Source organism: Parasteatoda tepidariorum, chromosome X1 (assembly GCF_043381705.1).
Source record: "Parasteatoda tepidariorum isolate YZ-2023 chromosome X1, CAS_Ptep_4.0, whole genome shotgun sequence".
Taxonomy (NCBI): domain Eukaryota; kingdom Metazoa; phylum Arthropoda; class Arachnida; order Araneae; family Theridiidae; genus Parasteatoda; species Parasteatoda tepidariorum.
In genome coordinates, this window is record NC_092214.1 from 16,100,292 (window position 1) to 16,121,317 (window position 21,026).

At 27.4% G+C, this 21,026-nt stretch overlaps 1 protein-coding gene across 6 annotated transcripts in view; it reads left to right on the top strand.

The window, feature by feature from the left end:
• Nucleotides 1-21,026, top strand: part of LOC107436385 (Insulin degrading metalloproteinase) — a 79,357-nt gene that overhangs the window by 24,013 nt on the left and 34,318 nt on the right. For all 6 annotated transcript variants that reach the window (XM_071187736.1, XM_016048083.4, XM_071187737.1 and 3 more), the window contains exons 9-14: nucleotides 805-894; nucleotides 8,172-8,244; nucleotides 10,916-11,008; nucleotides 14,649-14,821; nucleotides 15,797-15,900; nucleotides 19,491-19,593. In XM_071187736.1, coding sequence (XP_071043837.1) covers nucleotides 805-894; nucleotides 8,172-8,244; nucleotides 10,916-11,008; nucleotides 14,649-14,821; nucleotides 15,797-15,900; nucleotides 19,491-19,593 — 636 coding nt within the window. The remainder of the gene's footprint in view (nucleotides 1-804; nucleotides 895-8,171; nucleotides 8,245-10,915; nucleotides 11,009-14,648; nucleotides 14,822-15,796; nucleotides 15,901-19,490; nucleotides 19,594-21,026) is intronic.

Here is a 21,026-nt window from a genome sequence, read left to right on the forward strand (position 1 = left end):
TAGAGTAAATAGATTTCGTTAGCCAAATTTGCTTTGTGGTTATTGAATTATATAATACGTTAACATAATTTATAATTTGAGATAAATAATTTAAAGATAATAGCAATATTTTAATTAAATATTTAATTGTATGAAGTATAAAATCTTATGTACAATAAAAAAAACTGCAAAAACTACTACAATTGAAATTTTAAAAGAAATTTGTTGGGTTATCCATGACATTAAGATACATTTTATCCTCATATTTGTCACAATAGCCAAGGATACGCCAAGGTCTTCTATTAATATTTCCTCAGGACAACCTACTTTTTGACCTGGACTGCCAGTCTTTTACCTCAACTACTCTCAAAATTTGATTCTATAGAATTAAGCCATTGTTGTTTTGGCCTTCCTCTTTTTCAACTAAAAGGCTTTAACACAAAAATGTTCCATTCTGGTCACATGAGCTGCCCAGATCATTCTTTTTATTTCATTACTTTTAATGATATCGGGCTCTTTTGAAAGTTCTATAAATTGCGTTAAAACGTCTTTGACAAAGACCCCTTACCTTTGACACTTCTAATGATGCTTTTAAGAACCTTAGTTAAAATTTTATTTAAAACATGAAGTTTCAAATTTTTAGATTTATGTTATCCTGCCTATTTCTAAAATTTTATGCATTCATGTAATTATTTTTAAATTTTTAATTTCGTATTTACTCATCAAAAAGTTGCAGATTTATAAATAATTCTATCTTTATTTTATACATATTTACTATGCTTAATTTAATGTTGCTTTTATTTATTGTTAATTTTGTAATTTTAGCTTCAAGGACATGTTGTACCTGTGAAGGATATCCAGAACATGAACATCGCTTTTCCTGTCCCAGACCTTCAAAATGAGTATCATTCATGTGTCAGTAGTCTAATAGTTGATATAATGTTTTTTTTTTTTTTTTTTGTGTTGGGCCATTATTAAAATATTTAATTTTATTTTGGGTTGACTGTTATTTTTTTTTGTTGCAGTTTCCTCCAGAATTGATAGTTAAAATGTTTGTCACATTTATAGGGTTCATATTTCTCCTGACATTCTTGGCTTTTCCTGATAAAAAATATTTTGTCCTATTTGTCTTGATTTTTTTTGCTTTGGGTCTGTTAAGTATTATGAAAGCACCTACTAGTAGGAGGGGATGTGATTTGCTTATTTTTGATGTCCAGCAAAAGCAATTGTACGTAAAATACTAAAATCCATTTATTTAAAAAATTTTCTTGAAAAACAGTATAAAATGCAATAAAAAGTTTCACATGAAAAATTTCAAATTTGGAATAAAACTAAACTTGAAGAAAAAATTGGAAAAAAATTTCTTCAAAAAATTTCAGAGATTTAGAGTTTTGAACACAAAAGTTTCCTGAAGAATATTCTATTCAAAATTTTATAAAATAAATTAAAAACTACATTTTGTTTCATGATAAGTTATATCTTTTATAAATTCAGTCCTAAAATTAGATTACTAAAGTGAAAGTAAAACCAGGTAAAGTGAAGTAAAGTGGTAAACCAGGGGTGTGGGGATATGTTGCAATTTAAGCATAAGGGAGGGTTGTGATTTCCTTTTTTGTTGAAAAGGAGGAAGTTCAAAATTTTCTAAAATATATTCATGTAATATTTTAACGGCCCCTTTTTGCCCTGAAACTCCTGATTTTTGATTCTGTTTAGAACATCAAATTTTCTAGGAGTACAAAGTGAATTTTAAATTAATTGTTTTAAGGAATAGCAAACTGTGAATTTTTATCCAACCTTTTTTTATTTGAATTAATAATGCTTGTGAAAATTGCAAACTTCGATAGTTCAAACTTAAGGACTGTCTACTGAAAATATACATAGTTTATACATATAGCCTTACCTGCAATGCATTTTATGAAAACAAAGACTTAATTAAATGTTTTACGTTATGAAATTTTTATGGAGCTGAATTCAGCGGTCATACCTTCATTTATTATTTTTAGCAATACAAATCTTGTGTAGAGTTTTGTAGTTTCCCAATTATTGATTCATATCTTTCATCTGATTTTCAAAATGATTGATATTAATCAACAATGCAATTAAATAGAATTCTTAAATTATATGTCAAGGGATGATCCATTAAATTACTTTTTACAAAAATGTTGTCACTGTGTTTTCAATTCAAGATTATTTAAGTTCTACTTAAAATTATATAATTAAAAGAAGTTTTAACTTGATAGCAAATCTTAATTACATATTAGTGTAAGGGAATTTTAACTTATTAATACTGATTTTCTTTAATGCAGCAGAACTAAAAAAGTTTTTGCATATTGATCTCAAACTATGATGTAGGGTTCTTAGTTATCTCAATGTTCCTGATTTTTAGCATTTTGTCTTGATGTTTTTTTTCTTTTTTTTCTTCTTTTGTTTAGAATGTAGCATTTTGACGAACATGCAATTTTAATCGGAACATTTGAATTGTTTTTTTTTAAAGATTTCTTTCTAGGTAAAAGAATCTTAAAATGACTTATGACTTATTCTAAGTAAAAAAATAAGAAAAATAGACCTAACAATGTCAAAACTAGTATTTTTTTTAATTCAAAATTAACAAATCAATTAACAAAATATGTTATAAAATTAAGGAAATTTTGTTCTGTAATTTTTCATGACCTCTATGAATTAAGATTAAGACTAATATGTATCACAGGATAAAAAGTATAAATTTTTTGTAACTGATACTAAGTTGCATCATCAGCAGTTTGTGACTGATGCTAAAAAATTGGTACTTATCCATCTCTTACTTTTTTACATGCTGAAAAAAGTTGTTTATTTTCAAGTAGTAACTCTTAGTAACAGTTGCTTTTTAGTGCAACCCCATTACAGCAACTTTTCCATTATAATGACCGACACATTAAGTCATGTTTGCTAATCCAACGGCATCACATCATTTTAATGCCCATTTGATTTTTTTTTATTCCCATGAAAATTGCTTCGTAAATAAGTGTGAAACAATTTCAAGCTTTCAAAACAATATTTTTAAATTGGTAATAAGTCATTTTATTAAATAAAATTTTCAAAAGATATTATTAATTAAAGCCACTCTTATTTTTGATGTTAATGTACAGTGTGCAAAAAAAAACTTAATAACTTCTGATTTAATAATCAGATTTTCATGTATTAGCACTCAATCTTAATGGTTTGAGGCAATTACCTGAAATATGCTAATTAGTAAGTGTAGACACTATATCTCGAGAACTGGAAACAGTTTTGCACACAATTATAAATTTTGCTTAGCTAAAGATAGTTTGATGCAAAAAACCACTTTCAATTATTATTATTATTTTTCATTCTTTTATGTAATAATGGTCAAAACATTTTGTATTGTAAGGTATACAAATTTTTACATCATTTTAATGAATGTAATTTTATATGTCTAAATACAAAATTTGAATAAAATTGATTGAATACTTCCTGAGAGGTTGAATTTTAAAAAGTGGAATCATTTGATCAATTTCTTTAAAATTTTGTATTTTGCTGTTTAAAATTACTTTCTTTGAAATGATGCAAAAATTTATATACCTTACAATTCAAAATTTTTCGACTGTATTTTTTAAATGCAATAAAATAATAAAAAAAATTTTTTGTTGCTTTTCTTAGGATAAATGAATTTTATAATTGAATGTAAAAATTTTTTATTAAAATAATTCCTGAGGTATGATGAAGTACTCAGTGATTCTGGAGCTGCTCTGTTGGATATCGTTTCTGACAATAATCCCATAACCCAGGACATATTGCATTGCCGCTATCATCTTAAAAACCTGGCATCACTTGATTAAACTATAGTACTCCTGTGGTTTGCTGTCTTCCTGGCTAACAAGGGTACTTTAGTTATGCAAGTAATTTCTTGTCCCATGCCCTTCTATACTATTAAAAATCTTATTAAAATATCTCTTAAAGCTCGTGCTCAGGAAGACCTCTATAACCGTGTTTCCCGAAAGTCCTGAAAGAATACCATCCCAAATTTGTTTTATGGCCCAAGGCGTAGAACTGTGACTGAATTTCACCTATCTACCAGTCACGACTGCCTAAGAAACCATCTTATTAGACTCTAAATTGTTCCTTCCCCGATATGCACTTTGTACAGCTCTGGAGAGGTCTTGGACTCTGCACATCTATTCAACTGTCCTGCTCTGGTCAAGATTTTTCTCACCGAGCATTATTGGGAGGCTAAAGATATGTTAGAGTAATGAACTGTGTTTCAGCATTTTTTGTTGTACTTTGTGTTCTTTCTTTTTATTGTTTTCTGCTGTAACTGTTCATAATCTGCCATTAGAAGTTTAAAAAAATGTCGAAATACACAAAATGTTAAATTAACATTAAGGAGTCTGAACTTAAGACCATTCTCCTGGCCAAACTATTTAGATCATATTTCTCAGATTGCAGCTACCACTTATAATTTAAGGGTCAGAAATCCAAATGCATCAAAAAATTTATGTTTATTCAAAGAAAATATGTTTTTGTCTGATTTTGTAACTTAGAATATTGTCTGCCCTAGTTAATTTACATATTTTAGGTCACCCTCTCGAACCATTAAAATTGAGTCCTAATACATACAAATCAGAGCATTAGATCAAAACTTATTCAGGGCGATTCTTTTTTTTTCTTCTTTCTATTATACATTAAATACAGAGCATCTTGAATTTCCTTTGAATAAATGAAAAGTAACATGACCCTCTAGATTTGTCTAGGTGGCCGTGATCTCTGATTTGTTGCTGATTGCGTTATTATCAAATAATCTATTAATTACATAATTCTTATTAATGTAAAGTATTGTTTTTTTCATAATTAATCAAGCTTTTTTAATTGCATCTAAACACTTATAGTATTGTTGTATTGTCACAATATAATGCGCTCGTGTTATAATGTTGGTTTTCTATTCAATAACTGAAGTTGTATCAAACATTAATTGTATTTTTTAAATTTTAAAATATGGTTTTTTTTATTGTCTTATTCTGCTTTTAATTCTTCCTGCTCTTCCAAATTATTACAAACATAGTTTTTTTTCTTGTTACATAGAGTTTGTTTTGCTTAATTTTTGGTGTTAATTTTTATAAATTTCTTTGTAAGGGATTCTTAGAGTGAGCTGTTAAGTATTATTCATAAGCTGTAAGAGTTTATTTTTAATAAATTTGGTTTTGTCCTTAATGCTATTTTTGTATCAAACTGTATGATGTTATTTTTAATTCCTATGTGGCATTAACAATTTTTAGTTTTAACTTTTAAATATTTTGTTATGTGTAACATATTTCCTTGAATAAACTGATTAACACCCTGTTGTGAGCGTGTGGTTAGTTAATCGTGCAATTTTTTCCTTTTGAAAATTTTATGTTTCTTTAAAGTTTTTAAATATATTTGTTTGCCTATTTTATAACATATTTTAAAACATTTAAATTTTCAGCATGAATCCTATAAATAAAGTTATAATGTTGCTTTCAATAATCAGGGGTCTGTCCAGGCCGAATTTACTACCGTTTAGCGGTACCTTCACAAATTCAATTTTAGGTGAAACGGTAGTTTCACAAATTCAACTTTAGGAAAAACGGTAGTTTCACAAAATACTTTTTCTTAAAATGTTTTTTTTTTATCCCTTAAGAAACGATAAATCTATATTTTTACCATGTTTTTGTATTGATTTTGTAATATAATTTTTAATTTTTCACAAATTATGTCTAAATTTTCACAAAATAGGTACCTTTCAGAAAAACCTAGACAGACCCCTGATAATAATTATAATAGTTAATTTATTTATTTTATGCCCAGCCTAAGCCAATCAGCCATATGTTGTCTTGTTGTTCAATATAAGTGTGTAATACTAAAATTCAATCTCTAGTGTCAATATATTTTAATTTGGAGCAAATAATGAGATTTTTCTTTTCTTAAAACCATTCCCACATACAGGGCATGATGCAGAGTTTTTTTGCTCTGATTCTATTGAGATCCTGCTCATGCTAATTATAGCCCATCAAGATGCAAAAACAGGATAAACCTAGCTTCCTTGGTTAATCAGGAGGACTACTGTTTGTATCATGTGAAAGGCATTCCCAACTTTTCCCTGCAACAATATCACTATATCAGAGTTTTTTGATCAATAATTTATAGATTTTCAAAGGGGTGGATGAATTATGTTGTGGCAAATACTAGACTATCTTTGCAAGTGTATTTACCTCCTCATTGCCAGGGAGCAAACATAATTTGGAAACAATTGGCGAAATTTTTTTCTTCCAATTTTTAATAAGATGACTAATAGTTTCTTGACACAGAACTTCTTTGATAAAGGAGGAATACTTTATATTTACCAAGGGCTGAACTGCTGTCTAGAAATCAACAAATAACAATTTTTTCCTGCAAGTGAAATTGTGTGATTGTAATTGTACTATGATTGTACTACAGTGTAACGTCCCATATCCGGACGTCCCTTTCCCGGAAGGGTCGATTTCCCGGACACTTTTTAACAATCAAAATAAACAAACATCTCTCCATCTTCCCCTTTCCTTAAAAAAAAAAAAAAGAGAGATCTTTTGACAAAGTTTCTCTTTTTCTAGCTTGCACTGAACCTCTGATTTATGCATCGAACCCATAAATCACCAGAAAGGGGAAGTGAAGATCTACCAAGACCATTGAGTGACCGTTAGTGACGCTCCTCCCTTGGAATGTAGGAAAAAGAGGGAGATTTGTTTTCAAAAGACTGCAACTGAGTCCCCCCCCCTCCTTTCCCTTGCAGGTGGCTAGTAAAAGAGGCATTTCCTGGAACCTTTTTATTGAAAGAAGAAATACTGTGGAAAAGGGTAAACGGGGCAAGCGTTAAGGTGGAGGGGGAGACAGAATGGAAAATTTGAATAGGTCTAAAAGGATACACGTCCTTGAGAAACAAAACATTCGTTCTTCCCCATACCATGTAATATTTAGGAGGCGGGGGAAAAAGGGGGTAACATTCTTTCTTTAGCAAATTTTTTCAGTCATAAAAGAAAAAATAAAGAGAACCCGATCCGCGTGTCCCGCCTTTATGCTTGATTGATAGCCAATGATTGGAGAGAAAACAATAATTTGTTACTTCCCCACCCTCAACTTAAATGATCTCCTCTTTACACTTATTTTCTTTCACAAATAAAAAGGAAATGAATTTTTCTCCTCCATCTACCCACCTTAATGAATGACGGGAATTTCCCTTTCTTGCTTGAATCATTCTAGTTAAAAATGAATATTATTATTTTCATATGTCAATTTTTTTTAGTTTTCTATATTTTTAAGCAATAATAATTTTTTTCTAATATTTCAAATTTTATTGATTAGATATTCTAATACTAAAACATTATTCCCCTTAAAAATAATGTTTATTTATTTTTTGCTTCTTAGATTTAGATCATTTTAAGCTTTATTCCAGAATTTCCCCTTCCTGCTTGAATCATTCTAGTTCAAAATGGCGGATTAATATTTTCGTAACTGTTAAATTTTTTTCGTTTTCTATATTTTCAGTAATAATATTTTTTTTCTAATATTTTATATTTGATTGATTAGATATTTTAATGCTAAAACATTATTCCCCTTAAAAATAGTGTTTATTTATTTTTTGCTTCTTAGATTCAGATCGTTTATTAAATCATTTTAAGCTTTGTTTACCTTGGGGGTGTATTATACGGAAAAATCTATTATGCGGACTTCTGGAAGTCCCACCGATTCCGGATACGCGACTTTACACTGTATTACTAATACAATATATGAAGGAAAACATGATGTAGGAACCCCTAATATAAAACTGCATTTACTCAAATGTAATATGGAAAGTTGTATGACAAAAGGATATAAGCAATTATGTTTTAAAATTATATTTTTACAAATTCTGAACAGTTAATTAAAGGTATTTTTTAAAACTGGGTTTACTTGTTTAAGGAGTTTTTAAAATTTTATTTTAAATCTTTTTTTTATTTCTTTTAATTATTTTGTTTTAAGTTCATAATAGGAAATAAAAGTTTTTTTTTTAAAAATTTATTTTTTGCAAATTTACAAATTATGATGAAATGCTTATGTTTATGATAAATATGTTAAAAAAATTATTTGTAATTTTTTTTTAAAATTATTGTTGTCTTTTATAATGTTTTATTATGCTTCCTTTAATATTTCTGTTATTATTATAGCCAACGTCATATTTAGCACATCTTATTGGTCATGAGGGCCCAGGAAGTCTTTTATCAGAATTGAAATCTTTAGGTATGCATTATTATTTAATTTATTAGTATGTTGTTGTAGTAGAAAAATTTTAACTTTTTAGTTGCTTTGTATATTTTTAGGGCCAGATATATAAAAGAAGTTGATAATTTAAAGCAAATTTTATAATTCTATTTATTCATGATATAATTTTTAATCATATATTAGTATGTTTTTTTTAAAAAATATATTTATTAGAAAACTGTCTGAAGTATTATGTTCTTTGCTTGATATCTATGTTAGCAGATGCTCTTTGACTTCATTTAGATGCCGTTTCTGTTTGAAAAATATTTGGAAATTAGGATACAAATTTGAGTGAAATTGCAAGGGAGCTCTGCTCCTTACACACCACTGCCCCAACCTACAATAATTGCTAATTTATTATTAATCCTTTTTTATTTTGCAAACAAGCTTGATATATTCACACAATTGGATATTTCCTCTCAATTTCTTAAATTTGTATTATCACTATTGAATGAAATCAGTGTGGATTTTATGAGACCTTCTGTTAGTGATGTTTAATATCCACCAACATTTTCAATTAGATGTACAGTGTAAGTTTATCATGATGTTTAAGTGCTATCATATAAGATTAATCAGACAAAAGCAACTTCTCGCAAAATTTATTTTACCCCATTATTTGCATGCTTGGTCTACATTTTTGAAAGATTATGCACCATTAGATTAGATTATGCATAACTAAGTAATATATACAATAACATATAAAAACTTAAAGAAATTTCAAATTGTACAAAAAAGTTTAAGCAATAATATTTTGGTACTGAGTAGCATTATAAAAGTAAATCCCATTATAAGCATCAGTAAAATGAACCATTCTTATAAATTTAAAGAGATTTAATAAACACACTGTTTGTGCTAGCATTTCAATCTTCTTAGTACCAATTACTATTAAGTTATTCATTATTTTAATAATTTCACTTGCTTTTTATCTTGATTGCTGATTTCATCTGAGTTAATCATTTACACTATGACCATTTTGATTTCTTTTAGAGCTTTTTTGAATTTAAGTAACTGATCAGAGTATCAAAACTTAAAATACTGTGATTATTTGAATTAATTGGTCAGTAGCCTACAAATTTCTGATTAGCTATTTGGGCATTGACCTCATGATATATTTGTTTCACATTGGCTTAAAAAAGCTTATCAGATTGTAAGATATTGGTTTTATGATATATTTAGTTATGCAGAATTTTAATTCAAACTAATTTTTAAATTAGATTTTATTAATAAATTTTTCCTACTATGATATGTGATTGCTTGTAATTAACTCTTGTACTGAAAGATTTAATTATTTTATTGAACTGCTGGACTCCATACCCTGTTTGCTAACCTTTCCAACGCCCTAAGATTGTGATGCAATCTTATAAGGTTTGCTTTGCAAACCATTCTTGTTTCTCTTACTACTAAGTTAAACTCATTTAAAATGTGTTCTAGCATAAAATCTTAAAAAAATTTAAATGAATTATTAATATCTTTAAATTAATTACTCATATATATTAAATTAATTCCTCTTTAAAAAATTAAAATTTTATTCAAAAATAAGTTATTAAAATAAAATTTTTTAAAATGAAATAAATGACTTACTATAAAAAAACTTTTCAGAAACAAAACAATAATTATGATTTTTAAAATAACATATATGAAGTGACATTTCATACACATTTTTTCAATGTTTCATCTTCATAACTGTCATCAACCTTTTCTTCTGCTCTTCAAGCATGCTTTTTTTTAGTATGCTTGAAAGCATAACAATATGACTAATACTCATTTTTCAATGAATAAAATTATTATTATTGAGCCCGCATAAGTATAATTAAAACATAATACAGAACGCTGTGTTTGTTGATATGAACTATTCGCTTTTAACCTTTCAATTCCTCTCAACTTTGGTCAGTTTATTTTAACTTTTTGTTGTTTTTGTGAGAAAAGATTTTACATTTAGAAATTTGTATACATCTATTTTACACCTTCATGCTTATGAAAGCTTACTTTGTTGCTAATGCAAGGCTGATTGTGCTCCGAAAAAAAAACCGGATTTCCGGATTTTTTGCTAACAGTGATCTGGAAGTTTCCGGAGATCGAAGGTCCAGATGTTTAAAAAAATCATTGATTACAGAAGTTTCAGGAAATAAAATTTTCAAAGGTGAAACTTAAAAACACAGTTTACTTTATTTGTTTGTAAGGGAGAGCCAGATACTTTTTTAAGCTTATATTCAGGATTAATATTCATTTTTTATCAGTAAATAGTTATTATAATCATAAACTCAAGAAAGAAAGACATATTTATAAATTTTAATTACTTTTCCAGGTCATCATAGGTATGTGTAAATGGTATAGGTATGTGTAAAATTTTAAATATATTTTAAGTAAGATTAGAAATATTGAGAAGAAGAAAAAAAAAATCTTGTTTAAATTTTTTTCTAATTTTTCAATTTAAACTGTTTTTTTTTTTAACACAAGAAATTTTCCGGAATTTTGACTTGGACTCACAATCACCCCTGCTAATGCAAAAAGTGAGAACTTTTTTTTGTTGCTGTGTAAGAAAAATATATATATATGTGTCTGTGCGTTCTATGTATACATATGAGGGCAATTGAAAGAAATATAACAAAATAATTTAAGGCTCATTTATTAATCATAACATGTTTAATAGGTTGGGCTAATAGTATAGTTTCTGGTTATAAACCTGGTGCTAAAGGGTTTGCATTCTTTATTGTGGATCTGGAACTAACTGAAGAAGGCATTGGTATGAAATTTTTTTATTAATAAAATGATCATTTTCTATTAAAATGAAATTTGTTACACTCAGTTTATTTCTGAGGATAAAAAAAAAGAATTCTAAATACCTAGGATTATAGCATTCATTGCCAGCTATTAACTAACTGAATTAACTATCAGCTACTATTAAGACAGTATGCAAAACAAAAAACAGAACAAATGAATAACTTTAGATTTGTGATTGGATGTTCAGGAACTAAGATGTATGAAGTGTAACCTTAAATATGCTAATTAATTTTTGTAAAAGTATTTTAAGTTACAAAATCAAAATGAAAAATTTAATTTCTCTAGCTCAGGTTTTTTTCTGACAGGTTCATCTTCTAGACCAGGGGTGGCGAGCCTTTATGCACCAACGTGCCATTTTTTGTAATTTTTTTTTATGAGGTCATAGACGTGCCGACAAATAGTTTTCACTACGTGATTATTGGGTAAATAATAATACTAAATACTATCAACTCAAAACTCTTTATTTACTACGAATTTTTTTTTTTTTGCAATGTCTCAGTTATACGCGTAATTCAACTTAAAGTAACATCAGTGTGACTTCTGTTGTTGCAGATTAGATGACAAATAACTTATATTAGGTTTATAAGATGTTAGTTTAAACAGAACTGTTATTTTTTTTTTGCAAGTTATTCATTGTTAGCTTGTTTTTTTATGGTTATTAATTGCTTTTTTGGCATTGATTGTTCATTTTTAGTGAATTTTAATTTAACTGTTAATAGCTTCATAGTGAACTTTGTGATCGGCGGCGTTCCCAAAATATTGTGTCGAGTGCCATAAATGGCACGCGTGCCATTGGCTCACCATCTCTGTTCTGGACAATCCAAATATGGTCGAATATAAAACTTTTGCTCATAATTTTAAAATTTGCTTATGTAATGATAAATTCAGGCAAAATATAGTTTTTCAAGATTACTTATTATTTTTAATATTTATTTTAATAATGAGTGGAAAGAAGTTAGTTGTAAGGTATATAAAATTTTTACACGTCTTTAATTTATGTAATTTTGAATGGTGAAATCCAAAATTTTAGTAGGGTTGGTGGAACAGTTTTTGAGGAATCTAAATTTAGCAATAACTTTTGAAATTATATTGTATCAGAAACTATGTAATCTATTCTGCTTAAACTTTTTTTGTCATCTTTAATTATATAGTTTAAAATGAAGTAAAATTTGATATGCAAAATGACTTAAATTTTTTGATTCTTATTATAGGAAATAAAAATCTTTCAAAAAATTTTATTTTGCAAGAATTTTTTTTTTTTAATTTGAAATACTTCTGTAAAGATAGTGAAATTGCAAAAAAGTAAATGTACTATAAAAAAAGACCAAACTGTCGAATATTCTCCTGATTTAACTATTGAGACTGTATTGTCCAGAATCTGAATTTTTTTGAAAAAAGCAATCCTGGTGAATGCCAGTGATTTGGTTGAGAATTGGTTAGCTCAAGGCAGGTGTGGAAAGCTTATGAACATGGGAAGCCTTTCCTGACTAAACTTTGGTTCCCTTTTGGGTTCCTAGATATATGGTGCCCAGAGCATAAATTATTGGGCCAAATATGGTTGTTAATAATATTTTCAGTGACATATAAAATGCTTCAGGCCCACCTCTTTTTTGTCTTATACAAGCCTTAATGAGAATCACATGACTAAATACGCAATCAATACTTTCATGAGTGACCCAACTAGTTTCTGTTTACTGACTGCAACTGTATCCAACAGCTCTTTGATTTGACTTTTATTATTTGTACGTCATATCACGCCGTACATGAGTAATTTGATGTTTATTATTTTAATTTAAAGGAAAACCTGTCAAAAAAACCTTGATGTCTTAGGTAAAACAGGGATAAACTTTAAATCAACAAGTAATCACCGAATGCTTCAATCCGTGAGCAGCGCTTCGTTAAGATTGATACAAACAAAGTGTCCTAAAGTTTCAGTCATTTCAGCAGTAATTCATAATTTTTTTGGTGATTTTTCCTAAAATTTTTCATATTCCGATGTATTTAATATGTTATTACACCATGCGAATTTGAGCCATCAATTTTTTTTAAAAGCGTTCGATTTGTGACCATTTGGTCGTAATTTCTCATCTTTTGACGATAGTTTTCAGAAGTATTTATTATTTTGAACCCTTTTCACGTGGCTTTTCAGATTCCGGTATTTTTTATACAATGTTATTAAGATGTGCCAATTTCAAATTTGAGTATTCAGTTTTTGACTCATTCGATTTGTGACAATTCCATCATAATTTCACGTCGTTATATGATAGATTTTCAGCAGTTTTTAATAGTTTTTTCCCCTCTTTTTACATAGTTTTTCAAATTATAATATTTTAAGTACTATGTTGTTATGACATGTGAATTTAGAATTTGCTTGATCACTTTTTGAAGAGTTTGCTTGGCGCGTTTGATTCATAATGATTCCATTGTAATTTCACATTGTTTGATGATTGTTCTTTTGCAGTTATTTACCATTTGATCCCTTTCATATGGTTTTACAAAGCCAGATATTTTTAATACGATATCATTATGACGTGAGAATTTCGAATTAGAGTTATCACTTAAGTTTACCCCTTTAGTTACCCCTTAATGTTAATTTCATTTTTTGTGTATTTTGCCATATTTTCCGAACTGTTAAAGGCCAAGAAATTCTTGCACACACATAATTATAAAACTTGCTTGTCCAAAGATAATTCAATGTAATAAATAATTTATATTAATTATTTTTCTATGATTTTATTTAATTATAGTTCAACAAATTTGAATTCTTTGGTAGTTTAATTATAAGCAATAAATGAAATATGCGAGAAAAATAAGTGAAAATATTTTTATTGAGAAAGAAATGCATATAAGACGTCAACAGTGTTCTAGGTAAAGAGAATTAAGTATTTATCTATATAAAAAAATAAATATTAACTATTTACAAAATTATAATGGATTATGCCTATGAGGTATAGACTTAATGAAACCTTACATCTTACCTTAAGTAAAAAAAGCATTTTTCTAGTTTAAATCTTATTGGTTCAGTTCATACAATAACATATTTTGATGCGGGACACCAAACAACTGAAGTGCCTAATGGGAATTCCTGTAAAAGTCAAAATGTGTAATAAATAATTCTTCATATTTTTTCAAGATGACCTGTCTTTAGAGTACTTCAATGATGAATTACTCCACTTTTCAATATTAGCATGAATTAAAAAAAAAAAAGGATATTGTTCTTCATTTAACAGCCTGTAATTTATTTGGAATTAAGTTTATTAAGTTAAAAAATATTTCTAAACCTTCATTTTTTAGTTTTAAACTGACACATAGTTTGTGTTAAACTATTTACTATGAAATTTCTTTCATCTGGTCAGCTTTACCGGAAAATTGGTTCAGATTTGGTACTTTAATCATTAGAAGCTATTTCATTGCCCATGGTAAATAAATGTCATATCCAAGGCTAGCTTCTCAAACAATTAAGGTTACATGTTAGTAAGTGTAATCCGATTATTGTATCAAAGGTTATTAAAGTGTTTCATTTTTTAATTTCTACACTGTGCATTCCTAGTTTATTTTTTGTTGATTTCCTTTCCTTTTGAATTTAATATTTCTTCCTTTAGATCACACTGATGAGATTGTCACACTTTTATTTCAATATCTTGCATTGCTGAAGAAAGAGGGTCCTCAGGAATGGATATTTAATGAACGCAAGAATTTAAATGATATCACATTTAGATTTAAGGATCGAGAAAAACCTCAATCTTATGTTTGTTCTTTAGCTAGTGCTTCTTTTGTAAGTAATCTTTGATTTTATTATTCAGTATTTTTTATGGGACTTAATGCAGCAAGAAAAATTATTAAAAAATATTTAATTTGAAAAGTTATGAACTAAATTTATAATTTTCTTTAAAAATATTGAAAAACACACTGTTAGTACAAAGTATGATTGCTTCTTTTAGTGTGCATAATAGTAAAGGCAGTATTAAAATTGTTTAGTTCTTGGTTTTTTTATATTAATCATACAAGACAACTATGTTGACCACAATATTTATAAATAAATCTTATTACTTGATTATAGATTTATTTTGTGACCAAATCCCTACACTCATGATTTTTAAATTTTTTATGCAACTTACTTTGGTGATGACCTTGTTAGATTTGAATTTTTAATAATATTTTTTTTTGCAAGCATTTCTGTTAAATATTTTTTATATTGGGAACCATTTGAACTTTTATCTTGAAGTTAAAACTTTTATCTTAAAGTGTTTTTCTCATAAAATTTAAAACTAAAAACACTAACTTAGTATGAGTTTCAGCAGAAAAAAATGTCCATAATATTCCTTTTCGATAAACTTTTTTTAAACATTAATTAAAAAAACAAAAATGCTTTAAAAAATGCTTACTCGTTGTTTGATATCTATTTGCTATTTAACAGCTTGCTATATTTGATGTAAGTATTGAAGAATGATTACAGTGGAATTTATCTCTTACTTTTAGTTTTAATTGAAGCAAGAATTAATTAAAATTACAATTAATTCTAAAATAGTGAAGAAAATTACAAGCATCTTCAGTAGAATACTAAAGTATTGTACTTTCATACTTTGAAATGTTAACCTTTATTTGAGTCACTCATTCAGATTAGTCATTAAATCACATAGGTTTATGTAAAGTTTACTTTAAAAACTTGCTTTCATTTACACTTTCAATGTTTGCAGTATAGTTAAATTAAAATAAATTAGACGAAACAACTTCAAATTCTTTTTATTAGGATTATGAGATGGAGGACATTTTATGTGGTTCTTATATACAAACCAAGTACAAACCAGAGCTGATTACCAAGGTCTTAGATTTGCTGATTCCCGATACCATAAGGTAAATTTAATAAAGTTCATGTAATTTATGATTAATGATCTATTTGTTTATAAAAGTAGATAAATTTTTCGCTGTGGATTCTGTTTTTTTTTAATGAAATTTTTTTTCGATGATATAACTAATTAATACATATTGTTTAACAGTTTTTTTTTCAGTTTCAGTTTTATTTTAGCAGATTACAAATGTCCAGCCTATAAAAAAGAACTAAGTTAAATTTGTTAAATAAAAATATTTTATTATTTTGCAGTTCTATTTTGAAGCTGCAATGCCAAACAATTAATACATTAGAAGATCTTTATAATGCAAAACTTGAAACATAAGACTTTGTATTATATAGAATTTTGTGTTATATAGATCATTATACTTATACCATATTAATTATACTATAATTAATGTGGTTTATGAAGAAGAATTGCGATTTATAAAATTCTGTTATATAGATCTACTGTATTTGCATATGCATAACAAATAATAATTTAAAAAAGTAATGCTCATTATTTTTTTAAATTTCAACTAAAGTAGACAATGATTTATGCATATCAGGATGACTTTAAAAAAGTAATACTCTTTAAAAAAGAAGTGGTGATGTTTGTTAATATAAATATTTACTCATTATGTGAAGAAATGTTTTATTAATAGGATTAAAATGACAGCAGCATCAATGAAAATTTAATTAAGTTAGGCAAAATTTCTTATGCTGGAGTACAAGAGAATGTGGCTCACAAATAATAAACAAGCACTGAATACTGAAACAAAAATAGTAAATAGAACCATTAAGTACTGAATGCTTTTTTTTAAAACTTAGATTTGGTTTACATAAGGTTAAATTCTATATTTCTTAAAAAGAAAATTTAAGTTATTTTTTTCAGTTTCCTTTTTCTGTTTTGTTGATAATTGAATTGTGAAAGTATTGTATGGAATTTACTTGTTTATTCTTTATTATTTTTGTGTAGTTATTTTAGTTTGTATCTTTATTTTGATTACATTGTTAATGATATTTGATTTCTTATTTACTCTAGATTGATTTAGTGAGTTTTTCTTCATAAATCTGAGGTATTTACTTCTTGATATTGTCAAATCATTTGGCTTGCACTTATGAAAGAATCAGGAGAAACATGTAAACTACAGTTTAATAGTATGTACATACATCCCTTAATAACAGAAATTAGTGATACACTGATGTCAGCATTAGGATACAGTCTGGAATTGAACTCCTACTGCAAGTCAAAAAGAGTTGAGTTCCAAAAGGCACATAACAGTTTACTCATAAATCCAACTATACCATGTTGCCATTGCATTTCGGAAGTCTCAAATTTTCATCTGTGCTAATTCCCTATACCCAAGAGGCACTTGGATTCTAGCTTTTGGCCTTTGGAATTCAAAATAATAGTCATTATTTAAGATAATAGACTGTTGATTAATATACTTCAGCTTCAGAACACACTTTATTTCAAGAAAGGACAGCATGGTAATCGAACAATTTCCATTCTTTTCCTATTTCATTAGAAAGATCTGCCTGCAGAATTGAAATAAAAGACAGCATAATTTCTACTTGCTACAGGAAAAAGTAGAAGAGGAAGAACACTGCCAATGTGAACACCTGGCCTTTCCTCTCAACCTATTTCGCATTAACTCAATTTCATCAACTAACACCTAACGAAAATTAATAAAATTTATCTAGGAATAAAAATGTATGCTAGTTCTCTTTCTAATGTACATTGTCACAGCTCTGCCACCTGGTTAATCATTGCACAAATAAACATAAGACTCTAACATAAACAAGCCCAAAATTTTATCAAGTTATGTCAGTTGATTAACGCATTTTGAGTACTTTGATTATCAGAATATTATAGTCATAGCACTGTTAATATATTTTAACTATGCTGTTATATCTTTTTAATTGTTCTGCTATATTTTCATTTTTTTGTTAAAATTCTGTGTATATGTAATTAAGTTTTATGCATCAAACTGCCTACATCCATAACTTTTTATCAGAACGCTATAAAATTCATAATGCTGTTAAATGAAATAAATTATCGAACATTTATCTGAAGAGAAAATTAGGTTTAGCAGAATATTAATTTACACCCATACTTTCAAGCTTTGATAAACATTCACAGGGGGTCAAGTGGCTTTTAATAAACTCTGAATAAAATGATCAAAAATTTTACAGATTAAAGTCATTTGGCTGTTTATCTTATCTAGTAGAGGTAGATATCCTGTTTCTTCTTAGGATTCTAAAAGTAGTGTCTTATGGTAAAAGAGGACTTCGGTTTCTTACTTAATGGGTAGAAGAAACATTTAAAACACTTGAACAACATGAAAGATTTTTTTTAGTTTAATGCCTGTCATATTCCTTTGTTTAAAGTATTACAAATGACTTACATTATTAAAAAATGTTATACTGAATTCTAAGTGTTATATATATGAGCATATTACTAGAATCTCATTACTAAGTTTGATTCTTTGCTTTCATTTCTGTTGAAAATCTAAAATTATTGTCAACCAGCTTCCTTGTCTATCCCCTTTTCCCTAGACATAATTTTTTGGCTTATGCTGTTTCCTAGTATCAGATGCTGATATATTCTCTTGTGAGCTAAAAAAAAAAGAAAAAGAATTTAACACCTGAAGAAGGTGAAACAGATATAATATTCTTAATTTGAGTGGTTTAAAGAATCCTTCATTCAAATGATTACATGCTATGTAAAAGTTTTTGTAGTCTTTTATTCCTTCACCAAAAATTGCTGCTATTAAAATTAGTAAAGTTCTTTTAGAAAACTAAGTATGAAGGTTTGTGCTAGTGAGGTGCTTTCTATAAACTATAGCTCTGTAAACTATAGATCTGTTAACAAAGCTTCAATAATTTCCATTTAATCATTTCGAGGCAAACATAATCAGCACCGGATAACCATTTTGAAAAATAAATTTTAATGTCTGAAAATTATCTCTCCATTTTTGACATGTAATGACGCTTCAAATGACAGCTAAGTTCTAATGCTTAATGTGCGTTTAGGGCGTAAAAATTTTTTGATGCAAATTTTATGTTATTTGCATTGTTTGTATTTTTTTTAAATTTAATTTTTTATTTCATTTAGATTTTTTTAATTATTTATTAATGCACCTTTTTTTTATTTATTTACATCATAGAACTTCAGCTATTAAATTTTTTTGTTTCTAAATATTCTGTTAACGGAATACTTCTGCTAAGAGAAGTCTGTTTCATTCTTTTTCTTTGCATAGGCACTTAGTTTTTTTTTTCCAGTCCTTTTCTAAGTGTCAATAATACACTATCAGATTTCAGCTTTTTTGTCTTATACAAATATTTATTCTTTATTTTCTTCATTTTTTGTTTAACCTTCATGCATAATTCCACCATTAAAATATCACCGGTTTTGTTTTGTTGTCTTCATTTTTTGTGATTGTTGTAGTAATTTTTTTAAAACTACAAAACTGCTGAAACATTAATTTTAAACATATGATAATTTCATTATCAATTCATATATACCATATTATCATTGTATTGATTTCATCTAAATTTAATTATCTACTGTTAAATGTTATCTTATTTAAATTGTTTTCTTCTTTTTAAGGATTGCTGTGGTGGGAAAAAAATTTAGTGACATTTGTATCAAAACTGAAAAGTGGTATGGAACCAAATATCATTTGGATCCCATTAAAGAAAAAGTAATTCAGGTTAGAAGAGAATCAGCTTTTATGTAAAATTTCTTGTATTATATTTATTAAATCAGTGCAGAGCTTTGTTTTCTTCTTAATATAATTTTTTTAAATGCAAAATATGTATTCTGTTGTTAAGGTTCTTATTTTTTATCTTTAACTGTTAAATTTTACATACGTTTAGTTTTATAATTTAGACCATTATCTATTGTAACTAAATACAGAGTGACACAAAATTATACATATTCTGCCAAATTCTATTATTTTTAATTTTTTATGTGATCTTTATTAAAACCATTTATTGCATTTAAGAAGTATTTAATGGGATAATTTTTAAATAAAACTATTAAGTATAAACTGGATAAGTCTTGAAATAAGAAATGATTTCATAATTAGCTGACACAAAATTATACGTATTTTTCATGAAAAATGATTTTAATTCCACAAATTTCAACAAATGCATATACACCATTTTGATTAATATATTGAAATGAAGTAAAGTTCTTTTATTTATTTTTCTATTTCATTTCAAGCATTCTGTATTGCTAGTTGCAATTTATTCTTATTGTATTGACTACTGTTCACATAAATTGTTTTGCTAAAACCCTCAAATGGTTCTCTATTGTATTTGGATCAAAGAAGAAAGCTGGCTAATTCATAACTTCAATTTTATTTTGTTTGCGCCAACGTCTAGAATGCACTAGAGTGTATGGATGTGTTGTTTTGTTGAAAAACAAGTTTAGATTACCTATGTGTCTTTTAAAACAGAATGTGTTGATAGTCCTTGTAATCCATTTTAAGTGAAATAAAATCTAAATTAAGTTTGTCTCATTTACTTTAGGTTTCCCATACCATGATGCTTCGTCTGGAAATTCCCTTTCAAAAATATTTTTTATTTCCCAAATCCTTCTAGTAATATGAATACTCACCCGGGCCATCTTAATTAAACTTTTTCATCACCAATAAATTATATTAAATATTTACAGAATTATATTATTAGTAAACACTCAGTATTCAATGTTTCTTTTTTGTTTTTGTTTTTTTGTACAAAAGTTTAATCTTGCTGTTGTATGATAGGGTTTCAGAGCACTCTCCATTTTAGAAAATAGAGTGTTAGAATTCTGCTCTATTTTCTGAAAATTAGATTGTACAAGGCATCTAGGTTGAGCATTTGCAGATGCCGACTTATTTGACACTATTTGAGGAAATTTTTTTCCAAATAGGAAGGTTACGAGTTTCTCCTGTATGTTTATTTGATCCATAATTGTCCTGTTTGGTAAAGTAAAACAAATTTGATTTGTGAACCAACTGAACAGTTTATTACTTTAGAAATGCAACTTATTTTCTTTATCCATGCTCCAATTTGCTGTTATTATACTTTTCTCAAGGTCAGACTTCAGGAGACATGATGTAAAATTGAAATTTCGACTATAAATTTGGCTTGTATTTGA